Below are 20659 nucleotides of genomic sequence, written 5' to 3'. Positions count from 1 at the left end.
AACATATAATTTTTATCTGCTTTGGCAACCTTTAAATATTAAGTAGCTTAACGAGAGCTATAATAAAAGGTGACAATGTTTTATTTTTATTCCTTATTCCTTTCCATTTTACATAGTTTTTTATTTCTTTTGGTGTCTAGAGGAATCAACAAATGGGCCTGTTTCATACTCATGTAACACGGGGTCAGTTCCAACCACTACCACTATAACCTCTAGGTGTCACTGCCTCGCTCCAAAGATTGCAACCTGAGTCTGCTCCGGGGATTGAAGATGAGACCTTCATCACTCACATTACTTTACATATCATGGACTTGCCAAGTGAGCTACCCGGGGGGCATTCCGTTTTACTTAGTTGCATTGAACAGAACTAAATGTTGTTTGAACTTTGCAGCAGGTATATGGGCAAAGCAAAGTAACCTGAGGGGCAAATAATTAGATCTTGCATCAAGATCCCAACCTTCCTCTGACAGCATGGAACGGCTTTTTTGGGAAATCAATATGTTCTTGAATGCCATCCAGGAATGTGAAAATAGAACTGAATAGCTTCTCCGCTCTCCCATGAATTTGATTTTTCCTATACATATTTCACAAAATATCTTTGTTATTGCTTATAGACATCAGCCAAATTAAATTCAATCAAAAAATAAACCAAAAGGAACGGTTGGCCTCCAGATAAGTCAGAGAATATCCCAAAGACGACAATAATCTGCCATTCAACATACAAGTTTACAGCCCCTTATATGCTTCACATCAAAAGTTTTGTTAAATCATCAGTTGAACAGAAAACAGAAATTGAGTGGATGGAGAGTTTGAAGTGTTAAATTTGGCAGCTAGGGAGAAATTCCCTAGCACTCCTTCTCTCATTTAGTTAAGCAAAAGAATTATCAATTGTAATTGCAAGAAGACACTTATAATAAAAGGAATTCAATTTCTCTTCAAGTCGGCTTCTATTGGAGGGAGAAAATTGAAAATTTGAATTGATTACGTCGGCTTATTCTTTGACTCCTATAAATAAAAGCCCACTGTGTATTCGTATGGCACCATGAGAATCATCTCTCTCTCTCTCTCTGTGATTTAGTTCAATGGCTCTGAGACTTTGATGGGTCTGAGGTTCGTTGGTCTGCTCTCTCACAGGGCTACTCTCTCATGAGGATCTCTCTCACAAGCTACAGGTATTCTGCACTCCGTCATATGTTCCTGCTCTCTGGCCCGTGCTCTCTGCTCTTTGTATGACCACGCTGTAATGAACTTCCGCTCAATTGATATTGCACATATGCATGGTATGTTCTCTTGAATCGATAGCATAACACGTATGGCACCATCACAATATACTCTTATACTATGATCCTTTATATTATATGGCTCGCATCACATAGGAAAGTCAACTGATCTATACGCTCTGTATGCTATGTAAAAAAATATAATCTCTCTGTGATCTTATTGGCATAACGGCACAGTAGTCTCAGCATATGTAAGTAGTTCATCAGCACTGTAGTTTCGGCACAATGATCTCTGCAATGTATAGCATAATATTTGCATATATGACACAGTAGTCTCAGCACCGTAATATATATGTTTCAGCACTGTAGTTTCGGCACTATTGTTGGCACTGTTATGTATGAGTCTTGGCACAGTTGTATAGATTGATCTCGGCACAGATATGGTATCTGTCAGATGGACATAGTCTCACTTATCTGCAGTATGTATAGTCTCTGTTCCTATGCATTACAAGTAAGGCATCCATACTCTGTTCCAATGGCATTGTCCTATGGTATCTACAGCATATATGTACATGGATATGACACAGTAGTTCTGGCAGTTTATCTGTACCTCAGTATCGTAGTATTGGCAGTATATAAGTACATTGATTTGGCATTGTATGCAGATTCTGCAGAATTGTATTGGGAGCATAATACATATATGTCTATTGGTATGACCCAATATGCAGAGCAGTAATGGTATGGTATATATATTCTGGTAAGATTGTATGGTCTAGCAGAACAGCACAGGTATAAGTGTATTGGTATGGCATGGCAGCATCGTAGGAGAAACCCTGATTCTGAGCAGGAAGAAGTATTCTTGTTGTATGATAAATATATCTCATATTGTTCACAAACATAGTTGTGAACCTCTTTGGATTAGCCCTAGGTGGCTGATATGGTTTATAATGTCTCGTGAACCTAATAGAAGAAGAAGAATTCCAGCTTTTCCCCCATTGTGGGGTTTTGCTCTGGTCTCCAACCAATCCTGGTTGTCTATATGTGAATGTTTTTCTTCCGATGTTCTTTTTATTTCTATTGCATTGTTGATGATACTGTTCTTTATATATAAATTGCATACGATATGATGATGGTATGGGGTGAATGAATATGTAAACAATGAATATATATAAATGCAATTATCAAATCAAAGAAGATTTATGATCTTGAGGCATGGGTTTCATGCTCAAGAAGATTTATTTTTAGGTCAAGCTCTCATTGAGAGCTCTTAGGATTTGTCATTGAGTCATCAAGTCATTAAAAGTCATTGTCATTTATGAGAGACCCATATGGGCATGTTACATATTGTAAGAAAAAGTGAAGTTCAATTCCCTTGCAAGCTGTGTAAGAGTGACCACCTTCTTAAAGTTTGTCATGGTATTCCCAAGATATTAGAAGTATGGTCTATAGGCTCACATCAGCCTTCGTCATCAACCTCTGGAGCTCATGCTAGTGACAAACCCTTGACTAGTGATAGTAAGGTCCATGGGAAAAAGGGTAAAGTCAAATTTCCCAGTAGGTTATGTAAGTGAATCATCCTATTCACCTTTGTCCTTATATGGACGAAGCCTCTAAAGTGTTGGATAACCTTACGGCTTCTCAACCTTGCCTTTCGACTGGTTATCGAAAGCTTTCCCCTGATCCTCCACTAGTTGACCAAGTGATTGCTCAGAGTTCATCTCTAGTAAATCCCACTCTCTCTAAAAGTGAATCCAATGAGTCTGTTCCCGATCAACCATTGGTTGAGAAAATGTTCGACTCGGTTCCACCTTCAGTTGATCATATCTATCCTGTAGAGAGTGAAGTTCATACCGCTCAAGTTCTTCTTGTTTCTTCAATTCAAATGAATTGGGGGGAAATCCTCCTATTCCCACGGTACAGGGGGGCGATCCTCATGTTCTCATAATGCAAGAGGGCAGTTCTCCCATTCTGATGGCATCCTCTCCAAATAGTTTAGTCACTTTCTTTGATTGGAGTCGACTCGCAGGATATCGCCTTCCTTCTTATGTGCCTTTTCATATCACAGTACAGGCTTATAATATACTTGTACATGGCACAATCATAGATGAAGGCACATCTGTTAGTATTATGTCCTCAACTACATGGCAAGCTTTAGGTTCTCCGCAGCTTATACCTATTACCCAAAATTTGTTAGCTTTTAAAAGAGGAACTAGTCAACCATTATGGATCCTTCCTAAGTTGCCTATTACTTTGGGAGGAAAGATCGTCTATATCGATGTGATGGTTGTCCAAGGCCCTTTGGATTTTAATTTACTCCTTGGTCGTGACTATGTTTATGTCATGGGAGCTCTTTTCTCTTCTCTCTTTTGTGTCATATGTTTTCCGCATGAAGGAAGAATTGTGGCCATTGATCAGCGTTTGTTCATTGGTCCCAATTTGACTCCCAATCAACCATCTTCCCTAAATGGTCCTTGTATGCAAGTGGTATCACCCCCGCCACATGTTAATTATGTGGCCACCTGTTCTGTGCCCGCATCTACTAATGATCTAGTCATGATATAGTGCATCGTGTACTAGGGGCATTAGACCCTGATCTTTCCATTAGATCCCTTGATATGTATCCCTTCCAAAGCGTTGTTCTACCATTTGATGATAATCTCTTTGAATCTATGGCCTCTTGTGGGCCATGATCAAGGTTTGTCGGAGCAAGTTCCTTGTCTTGTGTCAAGCTCCTTAAAAAATGAATCAAGGTTTGTTAAAATTGGCAACTAGGGCCAAACTCCATGTGGGTCATCTTATTTACGGCGGCTGACATTTTTCTTAGATCTCTCTCATTGAGAGGTGTAGGATTGATCTAAAGATCATCCGATTCCGATAAGTATTCATGGAGTTATGAATTTATTTGTGTTATAAGACAATTCATCAAGGTCGGCCAGCAACCAAATAAACCTCACATGTGCTCAACGTTTTAGAATAAAAGGAGATGACTTAAGAGTTATTTCTCACACACACTTCTATCTTGATTTCTCTCTCCACTTGTCTTGAGTTTTAGCGGAAGATAAATCTAGGAGTGGAAGCCGTAGACGTTGGAGGAAAAGAGGTTGCCCTAGACGTAGATGGAAGGTAGCCGCAGACGCAAACTAAAGGGTGCCCTAATGCAGACCTAAATGTTGCCCTAACCGTTGGTCTAATCCAGCCCTAAATGCTGATCTAATTCAACCCTAACAGAGTCAAGTTTATGGGTCGCAATGAGGGTTTGTTGTAGGTGACAACGTGGTAAGTAAGGGTTGTTCCAAGTGCATAATGCTGGGCAGATTAGGCCGAGGAACCACTGTGTGGACAGCGGAGTCATAACCGCAATATAAGGGGTCAAAGGAACAACATGGAGGCTGCCCTAGACAATGTAAAGGGGTTGAAGGAACAACGTGACCTTAGCCGCAATATGAAGGAGCTGAAGGGACAGCGTGGCCTTAACCGCAGTCAAACAAGGCCTAAAGAAATAGCGTAGGCATGGAGGGTTATCCCCTTGGAGAACCACAGTCTTTAGAAGGTTGCCTTGCTGATTTGTATGGAAGATATGCACTGTAGGGTGATGCCCTATCCAGTGATGCAGTGTAGTAGTGCAGCATGGTGAAACAACACATGGCAACAAGGTTACATGGTGCTGCAAACTAGTGCAGCAAAGTAAATATATAGCTGGGCTACATGGTGCTGGCAAGATGCATGGACAGCAGGCTACATAGTGCTGCAAAGTCACATAGGACAGCAGCAAGGTATAGCAACTATGTTGGGACAACAGTACTAATAGGACAGCAAAGGACATAGTGTTGCTAACATGCATGGGACAGCAAGGTGACATAGTGCTGCTAACATGCATGGGACAGCAAGGACATAGTGCTGCTAACATGCATGGGACAGCAAGGTGACATAGTGCTACTAACATGCATGGGACAGCAAGGTGACATGGTGCTGCTAAGACACATGGACAGCAGCCAGGTATGCCAAGACATATGGGACAGTTGCAAGGTATGGCAAGGCAAAGTGAGACAGCAGCTGTGACATGGCAGAAGGCACATGGTACAGCAGCAAGCATGGTACAACAGCAAGCATGGACAGCATGGCTATCATGGACAACATGGATAGCAGTGGCAAGCATGGTGCTGCAAGCACATGAGACATGCAGTATGACAACATGGTTCAACCATGGCACATGGGACAGCAGTGCAGCATAAGGTGCAGCAGTCATGAGGTCCAGCATTGTGATGATGGGTGCAGCATGGTGCAGCACAGTGAGGTGCAGCATGATGACGAGATGCAGCACAATGAGAGGTGAAGGAGTCACCTTGGAGAATCAATTGAAGCAGCATGTCTTCAACTGATCTCATGTATCATCTTCCTAGAGATGATCTCTGCTCTAATCTAGAAAAGTCAAAGTGTTGACTTCTATTGTAAAATGTACTATCTCTCTCTCTCTCTCTCTCTCTCTGCTGATCTATTGAAGAACATAAAAGAAGAATTGATCAAGGGTTTCCCCACATTGGGGTTTGTCCCTGGCTAGCGCCACATCTTGTGTCCTCTTGTCTTGGCTTGCCTTCTACTATTTATGTTTATGTTCTATCTGCAGTTTACTTTAAAGCTGATGTGATTGCTAATCTGGAAAAGATATTTAGCTAACTATGAAAACTGAAATAAATTGCTCTAAACATAGAACATACCTAAAATTAACATGGTATCAAAGCTGAGGTGAAGGCAAAGCCCAAGCAAGAGGAAAGAGCAATCACCGAAGACCGTTGGGAAAGGACAAAAGGATCAATGGATTTCTCATCCCTCTTCAAATTCACCAAGGGTAAAGTCAAAGCAGAGAATATTATCAAAATGGCACAATGGAAGTTTCTGATGGCCTAAAGATCACTTCAATGGAAAGTCTAGATCTAAGGATGGAAAGAAAGACAAATGCCTTGTTTGCAACAAGTTCGGCCATTATGCGAAAGAGTGTCTGAATGGCAGGAACACATCACTTGATGATGATAACAATCATTCCAGGGACATCTTCAACGATCAGAGGAATCACAGGTAATGCAAGTCATCAAGGAAATGGCCAACTCTTCAGAGAAAGCAAGGAACCCCAGGTATGAAGAATCAAATGTTGTTTCTGATAAGATAAAGAAGTGTTATCTTGTATTGGCCCTCTCCTTCAGATTTTGTGGGAATATGGCTTATTGATTATAGTGCTTCAAGGCACTTCATCGAATAGAAGGGTGCTCTCTCAAATTTGGTAAGAGATGGAAACATTCGTGGGATTATACTTGGAGCCGATGCCACCTATCCCAAAAAAGGTGTAGGAAATGTTACCCCTCAATTGAATGAGGGTAACTCGATTCATTTACAGAATCTCTTTTATGTACCTGATCACAAGAAGAACCTAGTGTCCATTTCGGCAATGGAAGTCAAAGGTTTCAGGGCGGCATTCATCGATGGAAAGATACGTGTTTGAAAATAGAATTTTCAAACATGCTTTTTTTCATGGGTTCAGGGTTGGCAATTTGTATCAAGTTGCAGGATGGTCCATTGGGGATCATGTCAATTGACATATCTCATCTAAAACACTGGAGGTCTACTTATGGGGCCCTACCCGATGTGAGTCAGACGGTGACAGGGATGCCTGAATTTAAGAAGAGCATGAAGGTACATGTCTGAGATGTACCGAAGGAAAATCTTACAAGGGGACCATACCCCTTATGTAGCAGGTCCACAGGTTTGGAACAACCCGAGGAGTTTGAGATTCATGATAGGGAATCTCATGTATACAGGTGGAAGAAAGCCCTCTATGGCTTGGAGCAAAACACCCCGGGCATAGTACGAGAGGATTGATAGTTGTCTAATGAAGTTGAGATTCACTAGGAGTGAAACCAATCCAAACCATTGCTCGAAGGTTGTGGATGATAGACTTCTCATACCGACACCTTCTAAGGACGACCTATTTCTGACAAGTGCAGACCCTCTCATTTGCAGAAGTAAGAAGGAGTTGGATTCTAGATGTGGAACAGTAAACTGCAAGCCCATGACTACCTCAAGGATCTTAACTTTCAAAATTATATGGTAGTGATGCCAGACCAGATTTGGGAAATTCCTCTAAGTTCATAAACTCATTCGCGTTGATGTTCTTGGTGAACTTTCGTCCAGACATATGTTTTGCAGTTAGCATGATGAGCTCATAGATGGTTGAGCCTCATTGGATTGGTGCCAAGAATCTTTTGAGATATCTTCGGGGCACAATCTCTCATGAATTGAGATACACTGTCGGAAATGTGAAGTTGCAAGATTATTCGAATGCTGACTAGGCAGACAGTGTGGAGGATCGCAAGAGCACTTCTGAGTGTTGGTTCTCTTTGGATTCTGCTTCGATATCATGGATGAGAATGAAGCAGAAGTCGGTTGCTATAAGCACCGCCAAGACCGAATACATAGCTACGAGTATGATCTCGTATGAAGCTGCCTGGTTGGGGAAGCTCCTCAGTGAGTAGTTTGCACACATGATGGATACCACCGTGATCTTTTGTGTCAACCAGGTGGGGATTTGATTGTTGAGGAATCTCGTATTCTATGATTGCTCCAGTAGATAGACATCATATACTACCTTATCAGGGACATGGTACGTTGATGAGCGAGGAGGCTCCATCGCATTGAGACTGATGTACAGGTCACAAACATTCCGTCAAAGCCCCGAGGAAAGGTCAAATTTGTGACCTTCCCAAACGACTTGGAGTCGTTGAGAGACCCTCTTATGAGGGTCCTACATGTTGCATGCATTGAGCTCTAGGAGCTCCAGGGGGCTTGGGGTACTTACTGGAGCAACACGCGACCATAGGGCGAGTCACCCTCCCCTAATGGTGCGTTGTGTATAAGGTGAATGGCTCAGCCTTCCCCTATGATACCCCGAGGCGACTTAGGAACAAGATGAACGGTTCTCTTATCAAGGCATCCTACCCATGCAGTGTGAGACTCATGGGAAGTACCTCTCATCTGGCCAATGAGCAAGGAAATGGGATTAGGCACCATAGTAGTACTATCGATGGACGCATCGTTGTATCTACCATACTCCCTATGCTAGGATGAACTCCATTGATCTGGGATCAGCATGAGTGGTTTGAGACACTCTCTTGTGATATTGATCTAGGATCCATAAAACTGACTGCAAGTCAGTAAAGAATGGTATGAGACATTCTCAATCAATTCTTCTTCTTCATGGTTCAGCAGAGCAGAGCAGTGCATGGCACTGATGGCAGAGATAGTATAGACAGACATATGGATCAGCGGATGGAGTTCTCCCTAGTTGAGAGGGAGTGTTAAAATTGGCAACTAGGGCCAAACACCATGTGGGTCATCTTATTTATGGCAGCGGATATTTTTCTTGGATCCCTCTCAGTGAGGTGTAGGGTTGATCTAAAGATCATCCGATTCCAATAAGTATTCATGGAGTTATGAATTTATTTGTGTTATAAGACAATTCGGCAAGGTCGGCCAACAACCAAATAAACCCCACAAGTGCTCAACATTTTAGTATAAAAGGAGATGACTTGAGAGTCATTTCTCACACACACTTCTATCTCGATTTCTCTCTCCACTTGTCTTGGGTTTTAATGGAAGAGAAATCTAGGAGTGGAAGCCTCAGACTTTGGAGGAAAAGAGGCTGCCCTAGACACATATGGAAGGCAGCCCTAGACGCAGAGTAAAGGGTGCCCTAACGCAGACCTAAAGGGTGCCCTAACACAAACCTAAAGGGTGCCCTAAACGCTGGTCTAATCCAGCCCTAAAAGTTGATCTAATTCAGCCCTAACACAGTCACGTTTATGGGCCGCAGTGAGGGTTTGTTGTAGGTGACAGTGTGGTAAGTAAGGGCTGTTCCAAGTGCATAATGTTGGGCAGATTAGGCCGAGGAACAACTGTGTGGACAGCGGAGTCATAACCACAATATAAGGGGTCAAAGGAACAACGTGGAGGCTGCCCTAGACAATGTAAAGGGGTTGAAGGGACAGCGTGACCTTAGCCGCAATATGAAGGAGCTGAAGGGATAGCGTGGCCTTAACCGCAGTCAAACAAGGCCTAAAGAAATAGCATAGGTATGGAGGGTTATCCCCTTGGAGAACCACAGTCTTTAGAAGGCTTCCTTGTTGATTTGTATGGAAGATAAGGGTTGTAGGGTGATGCCCTATCCAGTGATGCAGTGTAGTAGTGCAACGTGGTGAAACAACACATGGCAGCAAGGTTACATGGTGCTGCTAACTAGTGCAACAAAGTAAATATATAGTTGGGCTACATGGTGCTGACAAGATGCATGGACAGCAGGCTACATGGTGCTGGCAAGATGCATGGACAGCAGGCTACATAGTGCTGCAAAGTCACATAGGACAGCAGCAAGGTATAGCAACTATGTTGGAACAGCAGTACTTATAGGACAGCAAAGGGCATAGTGCTGCTAACATGCATGGGACAGCAAAGCGACATAGTGTTGCTAACATGCATGGGCTAGCAAGGACATAGTGTTGCTAACATGCATGGGACAACAAGGTGACATAGTTCTGCTAACATGCATGGGACAGCAAGGTGACATGGTGCTGTTAAGACACATGGACAGCAGCCAGGTATGCCAAGACATATAGAATAGTAGCAAGGTATGGCAAGGCAAAGTGAGACAGCAGTTGTGACATAGCAGAAGGCACATGGTACAGCAACAAGCATGGTACAACAGCAAGAATGGACAGCATGGCTATCATGGATAGCATGGATAGCAATGGCAAGCATGGTGTTGCAAGCACATGAGACATGCAGTGTGACAACATGGTTCAACCATGGCACATGGGACAACAGTGCAACATAAGGTACAACAGTCATGAGGTCCAGCGTTATGATGATGGGTGCAGCATGATGACGAGATGCAGCACAATGAGAGGTGAAGCAGTCACCTTGGAGAATCAGTTGAAGTAGCATGTCTTCAACTGATCTCATGTATCAGCTTCTTAGAGACGATCTCTGCTCTTATTTAGAAAAGTCAAAGTGTTGACTTATGTTGTAAATGTACTCTCTCTCTCTCTTTCTCTGCTAAACCATTGAAGAACATAAAAGAAGAATTGATCAAGGGTTTCCCTACATTAGGGTTTGTCCCTAACTAGCGCCATATCTTGTGTCCTCTTGTCTTGGCTTGCCTTCTGCGATTTATGTTTATGTCTTATCTATAGTTTACTTTAATGTTGATGTGATTGCTAATCTGGAAAAGGTATTGAGCTAACTATGAAAATTGAAATAAATTGCTCTAAGCATAGAACATACCTAAAATTAACAAGATTCTCGCAGTAGAGTTCCTTGTCCTGTGTCAAGCTCTATAAAAATGAATCAAGGTTTGTCGGAGCAAAGTTCCTTTACTTGTGTCAAGCTCGTTAAAAAATGAAACAAGGTGTCATGAGCATGTTCTTTTCCTATGTCAAGCTCGTTAAAAAATTAAACAAATCCTCTTCATATTCGAGTCTTTGATTAGATTTCGTAAATTCCCAGTCGAGTCTTTCACCTAATCTCATAAATGAACCTATATTCCATCCACCTGTTAGTACCCAGTAGTCTACTTAGGTGCATGAAATAAAGCTTGGGGGGCATGTACCTCGAATTGAGTCATGCTAGGGGCATGCAAACTTATCTCAAACATAGTTTTTTCTTTGTTTCAAGCTTGTGTAAAAATGAAACCAAATTCAAGTATAGTTTGTCTCCATTTCAAGCTTGTGTAAAAATGAAACCAAATCCACGCATAGTTTTTTCTCATGTTTCAAACTTGTGAAAAAATGAAACTATCTTCAAGTATCCTCAGGCATAATTTCCCATGTTTCAAGCTTGTGTAAAAATGAAACCATTCCCACTTTACCTCTCGTGATTGTCATTTCTATCAGCTTGTTTTTGCTAGATGAGCCTTGGTTTTTTCATTCCATCGTCACCATGTCTTTCGCTGATCATACGCTTTCACTTGGTTTGTTTACCCTTGCCTGAGGAACCGCTGCGATGAGTGGTCTTAGTAGGCAGCCTCTTGACCTTTACTTTTGAGCAGTTCCATCATGACCGGAACCAGTTGTTGTCATTTTATACCACTCGTTCCTTCGGGTGGAGTCTTCTTTCAGCTCTTTTCAGACTCCAAAAATATGAAAAGATTGTCGAGCACTTGTATTTTCGAACTCGTAAAAGTAAATGAAAAGACATCTACTCAGTATAAATTTAACCCTTTTCCAGACTGAGATAGACTAGCTACGAAAAAGGAATACCTTAGTCGAACATGGCTAAGAGGTTCTCTTGAATATTGTTTTCTACCTTTTCGGATTCGAGAGACTATCTACGAAAAGGGACCTCTGGAGTTTTCTTTTTGCCTCTTTTTCAAACTCTCTAAACATGAAAAAGACGTTGAGTTAACCCTCCGTCAGACTCGTACAACAAAAATGACGAAGCACTTGTCACCATGACAAGACTGAGCTACTCCTTCCTAGTGTTGGTTAAAAATACTAGGATGGATTCATCTAAAGAATGAACTTATACGACAAGCATATGGTATCCTCTTCAACCTTGGGATTAAAAATAAAGAGGTACTCGCTAGAAATAGTGGGGGAAAATGAAGTAAACATATATCCTGTATTTTGTATAAAGGCAACATGTCGCTCTTGAACATGACACTTATCTGTATCTCGTGTCGGGTTTGGGTTATCCTCACTTCGTCACTTGCCTTACTGGGTTTTGGGAATCCATTTGCCTCTCATCTGATTATATCCTATTGTCACCATGACCTCTAATCCTATGTTGAGTCAAATGTTGCCAAATTCCGGAGTCGTGTCGCCGATATGTTCAAGAGAAGTCCCATCTGCAATTTGAACCACTTATACCCTATTTGACTTTTCTACAATAATCAATGATGTGGGAAACATTATGGCCCTCCTTCGACGGATCACTTCCTGTCAACTCCAGCTCATTATCCAAGAAGATGATCTAGAAACTCCCTTTCAGTGCCTTGGAGCTTGCATGCCTCAATGGCAGGTTCTTCGCATTCGACGATAGGTTCACATCATTGGCCTTCGATCGAATGATTCTATAAGTGTTCGACTTCAGCTTCATTGTTCACACTCGTGGATTGTGTTGTTGTACCTTGAGAACCATTGTCATCATTGGTGGTTTCTCTCGTTACCTGTTAACGGTTTACATCATTGACCGGTAATCAGGTGGTTTCTACCATGTTCGACTCTGACACATTGATTCACATGGTTAGATTCGTACTTTTGGTTGGATCTAGTCGGAGATGAAGACCCTAGGTTGCGTGGAGTTATTAAGTATTCATGATTATACACATGATCCCTTCTATTCCGATGGTTGCGCCCATGCCGTGGATTCATACACATGATCCCTTCTATTCGGATGGCTGCGTCCATGCCATGGATCCATGCACATGATCCTTTCTAGTCGGATGGCTACGTCCATGTCGTGGATCTATGTATTGTTAGATGCTTGCACTTTGAGCATACTTACATCAGAGATGTCAGATATATTGTATTATGTTTGATTTGTGGATCTCCTGACGGTGTTTCTCTAAGGTCCTTGCCTTGACTTGTAAAGCATTTCAGTCATCACTTCATGTCCTGACTTCATGCTTTAGGGGGCATCTATTATACAGTATTTGTCGCACTCCCAGACTCATATCCTAAGTGTCGTAGTGTCGTCAATGTCGCAAGTGTCTCAAAGTGACAAAAGTTATCAAAACCAATGTCTTCACCATGGAACATGTTCAAAAGCATCCCTTAAGAAGAAGAAGACTTGCCTTGAAGAAATTATGGAGACCTTGTCCAAAACCTTGTTTTGTAAGCCCAATGCTACTTTTAATAGACAAATCCGTGCTAATAACCTTTTGTCTAACTAGTGACTAGCGCTGGCAGCGCGCTTTTTATCAGAAAAAACCTGTGTTGGTCCTCTTCAGGCAATTTTTCCCAAAATGGGGGAGAAGCTTTTCTTACTGGAAGTCTCGAGAACGGCGAGTTGGTTGTAGTTGAATGAGGATTGGAGCGAGACCTCCCATTCCTGGTTCTTGATCCTACTTTTATGGATCTTTCCCTTGAGATGTGGAACTCCTTCCCCCTTTTGTGGATCTTCAACTCCCTATCCTTCCGTATAAATGAAACCCCTACCATCTACTTTTGGTTGGTTGTTGGTTGGCTATTCACTAGTTGCCTTCCTAGTGTTGAACTATGCCCAAATGTTGCCCACATTGCTAAGGAGAAAGGAGTGCTTGAAGATTGAGGCTAGGACTTGGAAGCTCACATAAAGGAGGCTTCCAACATCAAGGTTTAAGTGGTTGTAAGGCTCCCTTTACCATCTATTAATAATACGTTATGTGTTTGTTTTCCATAAATGTGTAAATTATTGCTCATCTAGTGTAATATTCCTTGATCTATTAAATGGTTTATATTGGAATGAATTTTGCTATGCATGCGTTTGTTGTCTCCACAAGATCTTTCTTGCAAATATTCATCCATAAAGGTGAAGAGGAGATTGAGCTTGGAAGCGAAAGAATCAAGGACGACACCAACAGATGTTATCATCAAAGTGAGGTAGATCATCTATCCTCCTTTGTGTTTTCTAGTATAAACTAGGAAAGTTTACACATATTTGTCTTCATTTATTGCTAGATCCTCCAATAGGACTAGTGGGATCGTTTATGTCCGCAGAAAGGATTGCCTACACAACAACAAGTCCCTGGATAAGAGGGAGCTTGGGTAAATTCCTTTTATAGGAATGGGTACATTCCTTTTATAGGAATGGGTACATTCCTTCATTGGAATGGGTATATCCTCCCTAGTTGAGAGGGACAGATAGACACACCATTCTTGTCTTCACTTGGGAAGAAAAGAATGGAGGACTGGGTAAGCATCTGGCATCTGATACTCTTTGAGGATGTGGTATGGCATCCAAGATAAGAGTAGTCATAGAGGACTGATATTCTTTGAGGACTGGGAATCCAAGATAAGAATAGTCCTGGAAGGACATACCTTGTGAACACCCGAGTGGGGTATGCCCTTGGACAGACAATGATGAAGGTGTCTACAAGTCATTGATCTCGCCAGCATTGTGCATTAATCTTGTGGAGAGATAGAGTTGTTAGTCAAGGCCTTGCTATGTGACAATGTTGGATGATATGATATTATACATATGGATTACCAATCCAACTATTCTTATGAGAATTCTTCAGATTGAGAATGTCCAAGTACCTTGTATGTATTATGAATACCTCCTTAGTTAAGAGGGAGTGTTGAAATATGTAACTAGTTTCGGTCTTCATAATGACATATGTAATCATGATTTTATGTATTTGATGTAATGAGAAAAATAAATTTATTATTGTTGATCTTGAGGCACGGGTTTCATGCTCAAGAAGATTTATTTTTAGGTCAAGCTCCCATTGAGAGCTCTTAGGATTTGTCATTGAGTCATCAAGTCATTAAAAGTCATTGTCATGTATGAGACCCATATGGGCATGTTACATATTGTAAGAAAAAATATTTTGAGTCAATATTAGAGTCAAAAGACCCTCCAAGACCAAGTCCAAGTGCCACTAGCAAGTTGGCCTTCAAATGGAGCTGTCAGCCTACAACAGAGGACATGTCAGCCTAAATGCATGGGTGAGAAGCCTATAAAAGGGAGGACTCGACCTCACTAAGAGATACAATTCGGTCAAGCAAGAAAGGGCAAGTAAGAAGAGCGAAGAAGGAAGATAAGAAGCCTACAGGTCAGCGAAGAAAGGAGTGAAGGAAAAGTCGAAGTTCAGGACTGTTTTGGGCCTCCTACTCTCACACGTGCGAAGAAAATCAGGGTTCTTATCTATTGCGGAAAGGCCGAGTTACAGTGCTATCAGAAGGGACAAGTTCTGGTGTCAATAATGTCTATCTTCAAGAACCGAATTCACTAGGAAGGAGAAGAAGGTTAAGCGAGGGTGAAAGAAGGTATTGCGGAAAGGCCAAGTTACAGTGCTATCAAAAGGGACAAGTTCTGGTGTCAATAAGGACTATCTTCAAGAACCAAATTCACTAGGAAGGAGAAGAAGGTTAAGCGAGGGTGAAAGAAGGCAGATCTCACCATTTGCATCATTCTCATATGGGCTAGGGTTTCTGTGTCAAGGGCTGAAGATTGCAGAAGTCTCAGGTAAGCCGAAGTTGCAGTAAAAGAGGTTGAAGTTGCAGTCAAGATGTTGCTAGGTCGAGGATGAAGACAAAGAAGAAGATGTTCATTTGACTTGGCAAAAGAAGCAAGGTTTTGGTCTTGGAGGAGTTTTGGTCAAGGGTCTAGGTCTTGGAATTCGTCAATTGAAGATTCTATAAGAAGAAGAATTCTGTGGGTTTTCCTCTCAAGATTGGATAGGTTTTGGACCTGGCTGATTGCCTATATCTGGTGTCCTTTGTCTCATTGTTCTTTATGTTTTGGTAGTTGTTTGATGAAGAAAACACAATAATAATTGAAGTAAAAGAAGAAGCTAAGTAAGAAAAGTAAACATACATCACAAGCAGTTATCAAAAGAAGAGAAATCACTTACACTTGCTGCCCTTAGATTGCTGAACAACACAGATGCATACTTGACCCCACCTATTTGTCCAATTCAACTTTATCTTTTCGCATTATAATAGCCACAGAGGCATATCTTGACTTACATTTATGGCTGACTTTCACATATGGCCACACTTGGATTAATCTTTCCTACAGTTAATCCTTATCATACATCTCTCCCTCCCAATTCTCTGAATGGACAGAAGTGGAACTTTTTTTGTAAAATCAGTAACTGGTACTGCCACCTCTATCTATATTTTAACAGCTAAAGGAAAAAGTTGTGTAACGAAGTATTACTGAATAATCAGCATGCCTGTGATTTATTTTTTGTATTGAAGCATTGAACTTGCAAAAACTAACTTCATTTACTATTTAAGAATTACAATTGCTATAAAACCTGGTAATTTGTCAAAAACTGATATTCTAGAAATGAATATGAATTGATAAAATCGATACACCAACAGCAAAGAGAAAAATAATGTATCTAAGCTCAATGGCAAAAGAAATTTTCTTTTGACCCCAAACCACGCCAGAAAGATGACTGTTAATGATTTTTCATGACGATTTATTTTATTGCAATGACTTAATTATTCCCAGATATAATATTAAAGGACAACACACCTCATTTGATAAAGATGATCTTCAGATCAGATCCAACCACATGGATCAAGATTCAAAGTGTATAAATTCCAGTCTCTCCAATAAAATGATCTGACAATTGAAGATTTCTGTTGTCTCCTAAGATGGCATATGTAAATTCTCTTGAAAATTCGCCAATTTGTAATTCTACATCAAGACCAAAAATAAAAAAATCTACAGTTTGAAGTAATTTAGTTGGCTTTCTTTTCAACTTCCTTTCCTTTACTGCTTTTGCCCATAAATCTACTTGAGACAAGCTCTGCCTGTTCCGTTTTGCCTTCTGCTTGAAGACTACTGATTAAAGTTTCATAGCAGGTGAGAGTGGGGAAACGAGAACCCTTCTTTGTAATTCGAAATAAGAGATAAAAGGCCTGATTAGCTTTGCCATCAGCACAAAGTCCATTGAGAACGGTGTCATAAGTAGCAGCCTTTATATTACAATTCTTCTGCAATGCAAATTGTAGCAGTTGGCAAGCTGTGAAAGATTTCCCCTTTTCACAAAGACCATTCGAGAGTTTGTTCAGATCGGGAGCACAGCCTTTTACAAACATCAACTCAAGTCGGTCAATGACTTCCTCCACATGGCCACGATCCAGAAGAGTTTCCAAAATATTGGGAATAAGATCGAAGTTTTCTTTTATGTCCTTCTCCAACATACATTTCATAACCCTACTGGCAGTCTGAAATCTGCCATCTGAATAGAGACCGTCAATCACTGAACGGAATGTAGAAGCATTGGGTAGATGACCAATTTCCATCATCTTGTCTAAAGTATATTTGGCTTCTGCCGGCAGTCCCTTGCACAGGAAACTTTCAATAAGGACGTTGTATGTTTCACTGTCCAAAGAAAGATTTTTTCTTAGCATTATATTGAGAAGCTCAAAACCTGCCTCAGGTGTACCCTCCTTGCAATGGCCAGTGATAAGAGTATTGAATACCGTTGCATCCTGAGCACCCTTTTTAAGCAACTTTCTAAAGAGCTCTTCTGCTTTCTGAGTTTGGCCTTGTTCACAGAGATATTTGAGCATGGGATAGTAATTATCAAAGGTAGTAGAGTCATTACTTCCTGGATCTGGTAAAACACCCTTCTGCAAAAGCTCATCAAAGATCTCAATCGACTTATCGAATTTCCCTCTATAGAAAAGGCCTACAATCAAAGTGTTGTAAGTTGTAAGATCAGCAGAGATTTCTAACTTGGCCATTTGACCAAGAGCGTCGACTGCCTCTTCCATGTTGCCTGCCTTGCAATGACCATCTATCAATGCATTGAATAATGCAGCATTGGGTGTAAAGTTCTGTTCCACCATCTCATTTAAAAGCTTCTGGGCCTCATCCATTTTTTGGGCCTCGCAGAGGCCCGGTATCAGAGCAACATAGGTGACACGATCTGGATTCACACCCTGCATCACCATCTCTTTAAAACATTTTAACGCTTCATCAGCACGGTGCTCTTTACAGTAACCTTTGATCAATGTTGTATATGTCACCACATCTGGAACAAGTTCCTTCTCCTTAATCTGATTGAATACTTTAAGGGCTTCCTCTAATCTCCCTACCTTGCAAAACCCATCAATGAGAGTGTTAAATGTCACAATCGTCGGACCCCGACCACTGGTGATCATATCATTCAGAAACCTCTGAGCAGCATCCACTTTTGACGACATGCAAAAGCCCCGTATAAGAATATTGTAGGTGAACATATCGGGCTTAAGACCGTCCTTCAACATCCTGTTGTAGTATCGCTTGGCCATGGCAGTCCTCCCACTCCTTATCAAAGCACTGAAGAAATTATTGTATGCCAAGACAGTGTATTTTACGCCCAATTCCTTCATTTTATCAAAAATCTTAACGGACTCCATTACAATCCCCATCTTGCCATAGCTCTTGACCAGGCTGTTAAAGACATCATCATTCCATTGGACTCCTTTTTTGGGCATTTCAAACACGAGGGTCCTTGCAGCATTGAGTTTTTTCGCCCGGCCGAGGATTTCAACGATGGAAAAGTATGTAAACCTATCATGTTTGAATCCAGTTTTTCCAGCCCATTTGAAAAACTTATAGGCCTGTGCTGCAGTTTCTGCTTTATCTAGGACTTGCATCACTATGTCATGGGTTAATGTTGGGACTGCAAGCTTCATGGTGTGTTCTAATCTAGAGCTCCAACGCCTACTGGCCATGATTTGACAGAGATTATCAACTGGGTCTGTAGGGTATTTGGACTTACCTCTTCTGACTCTGGGTTTGATGGTGCCTTCCATTGACTGAGCTTGACCTGCTTCTTCCATTGACTGAGCTTGATCTGCTTCTTCTTCTTCTTCTTCCATTTCCGGAACGCCTGTTGGAGTTTCTGAGATTAGGGGATCCTCTAGCATCTGTTCTTCGCCTGGATCAACCGTAATTGTTGATGTCATAGAACGGAGGAATGTGGATCCAATGCCATGGGAGATCCTCCCAGTGGGAATAATCCTGTGAGGCCTATTCACAATCCTTGCGGAGAACAAGTGGGACAGTGGTATTATGGTGAAACGCCTAGCAGATTTGCAGATGGAGGCCATTTTCAGAGCTAAACTAGATATTACGGAGCCAAAACAACAGACTGTTCCATGTGTTCAAAGCATGTCTATCGCCCTTTGCTTCGCCTTAACATTGTAAGGAATCGATGCTTTGGTTTTCAAAAATGAGGGTGGGCATACTGAGAGCTATTATAAAAGCTGTTCATGAAGACGAACAAGAAACAAAAAAAATACAGAACCAGATGTGGTTTAGGGTTTAAGGTCTAGGGGAAGTTTTATTTACCTATCACAAACTTTAAATCTGTTTTCAGACCAGCCAAACCGAGGGCTCAAATGTAAACCCATCCTGTTGCCTCACAAATTATTGTTGAGTCATATTTTATTATTTTATAGGGTTCTGCCATTTAAGCCAGATCACTCTTTCACCAACAATAATGGCGTTTAACTCTTTGAAAATTAAGTTAAACATTGAACAAAAGCATTCCACACATAGGTAGACGATCTCTTTCTTGCATTGTGATGAGTATGTTAACTCATACTTTACGTTAATTTATTTTAACGGTATTTTAGAAAAGCATATATACATAGATTGTGATATTATGAAGTATTTGTAGATTTATAATTATAAATTAATTATTAAGATTTAATTTTTTATATATGAATAAGTAATTAAAGTTAAAATTTTAGGAATTGATTTAAGTATGTTGCAGATTAGGAATTGATTTAGAGTAGGTTGTAGATAAGAAATTATAGGCAACCATTTAATATTTAATTGAGTTTTTTAAATGGTTAATAATTATTATTATTTATTTTTTATAAATATAAAAGTTTTTATTTGATTTATTTAATAATGAAATATAAATTAAAATTAAAATTGACAATTTTGATGAAATAATGTTTTATGTTGTAATATGGTTTAATCAAATGAAACAATTTATATTAATTATTCACTTTTAAATGTTTTTTTTTTCACTCTTTCAAATTAAGTACATGTATTACTAATTTTTTAAGTCAATAACATTGTTTTGAAGGTCGCACTTTCAAAATGCAAGTGAAAGTAAGAAGAAAAAAACTTACGTAAAGCAAAGTTCACCCCATGCATAAGAGTTATTAACGGACTATCTCTAATGTTAGCCCAAAGACAAGTTGTCACATGATTATCTTCGTAGCAACTTTTAGTGATTGCATAAAACTACTTCAATCAAAATTTGTATAATTGTGGAGGCAACAAGTGCGAGTTGGTGCATCTTGACACAAGAGGAAATATTGACCTATCTTTATCATGGAATATAGAACTTGCATCTAATAACCAAGTTGATCTTATGCCTTGTGCCTAGGACAAAAGCCCACTTCTACTTAAGATATCCCTAAGGTCATCATGGTGAGAGATTCTAAAAATATAATTAGACATCTTCCATTGGGCACTCTCCTTTCTAAGGCTAAACTATGCTCAAATTTATATCTTGTAAACTCACCCCTTTTCCAGTTCCCCCTAATCTATTTCTTCCATGTTCTTCATACTAATAACCCCATCATCTATCACCAAACTAGCCTAGTTTTCTAAGGAAAAATGGAGGACATTTTTGTCAATAGTCACAGTTCTACCATCACAATTCCAGGAAGGTCCCCCTTCCATTTAATCAACGATACCTCATCTCCCATGTTGTTTGTCATGCA

At 40.6% G+C, this 20659-nt stretch overlaps 1 protein-coding gene across 1 annotated transcript; it reads right to left on the bottom strand.

The window, feature by feature from the left end:
- Nucleotides 1-16368: 16368 nt before the first annotated feature.
- On the bottom strand, nucleotides 16369-19365 carry LOC149148027 (large ribosomal subunit protein mL102 (rPPR5)-like). Its single transcript, XM_089440405.1, has one exon. The coding sequence runs from the start codon at nucleotides 19022-19024 to the stop codon at nucleotides 16661-16663; it is 2364 nt and encodes a 787-aa protein (XP_089296531.1). The 5' UTR covers nucleotides 19025-19365; the 3' UTR covers nucleotides 16369-16660.
- Nucleotides 19366-20659: the final 1294 nt, after the last annotated feature.

Source organism: Pinus tabuliformis, chromosome 9 (assembly GCF_031772625.1).
Source record: "Pinus tabuliformis cultivar Carrire ecotype Pingquan chromosome 9, CPIR1, whole genome shotgun sequence".
NCBI classification, from domain to species: Eukaryota; Viridiplantae; Streptophyta; class Pinopsida; order Pinales; family Pinaceae; genus Pinus; species Pinus tabuliformis.
Note: the sequence above shows the minus strand (reverse complement) of the source record. Positions and strands in the feature narration are given on the sequence as shown.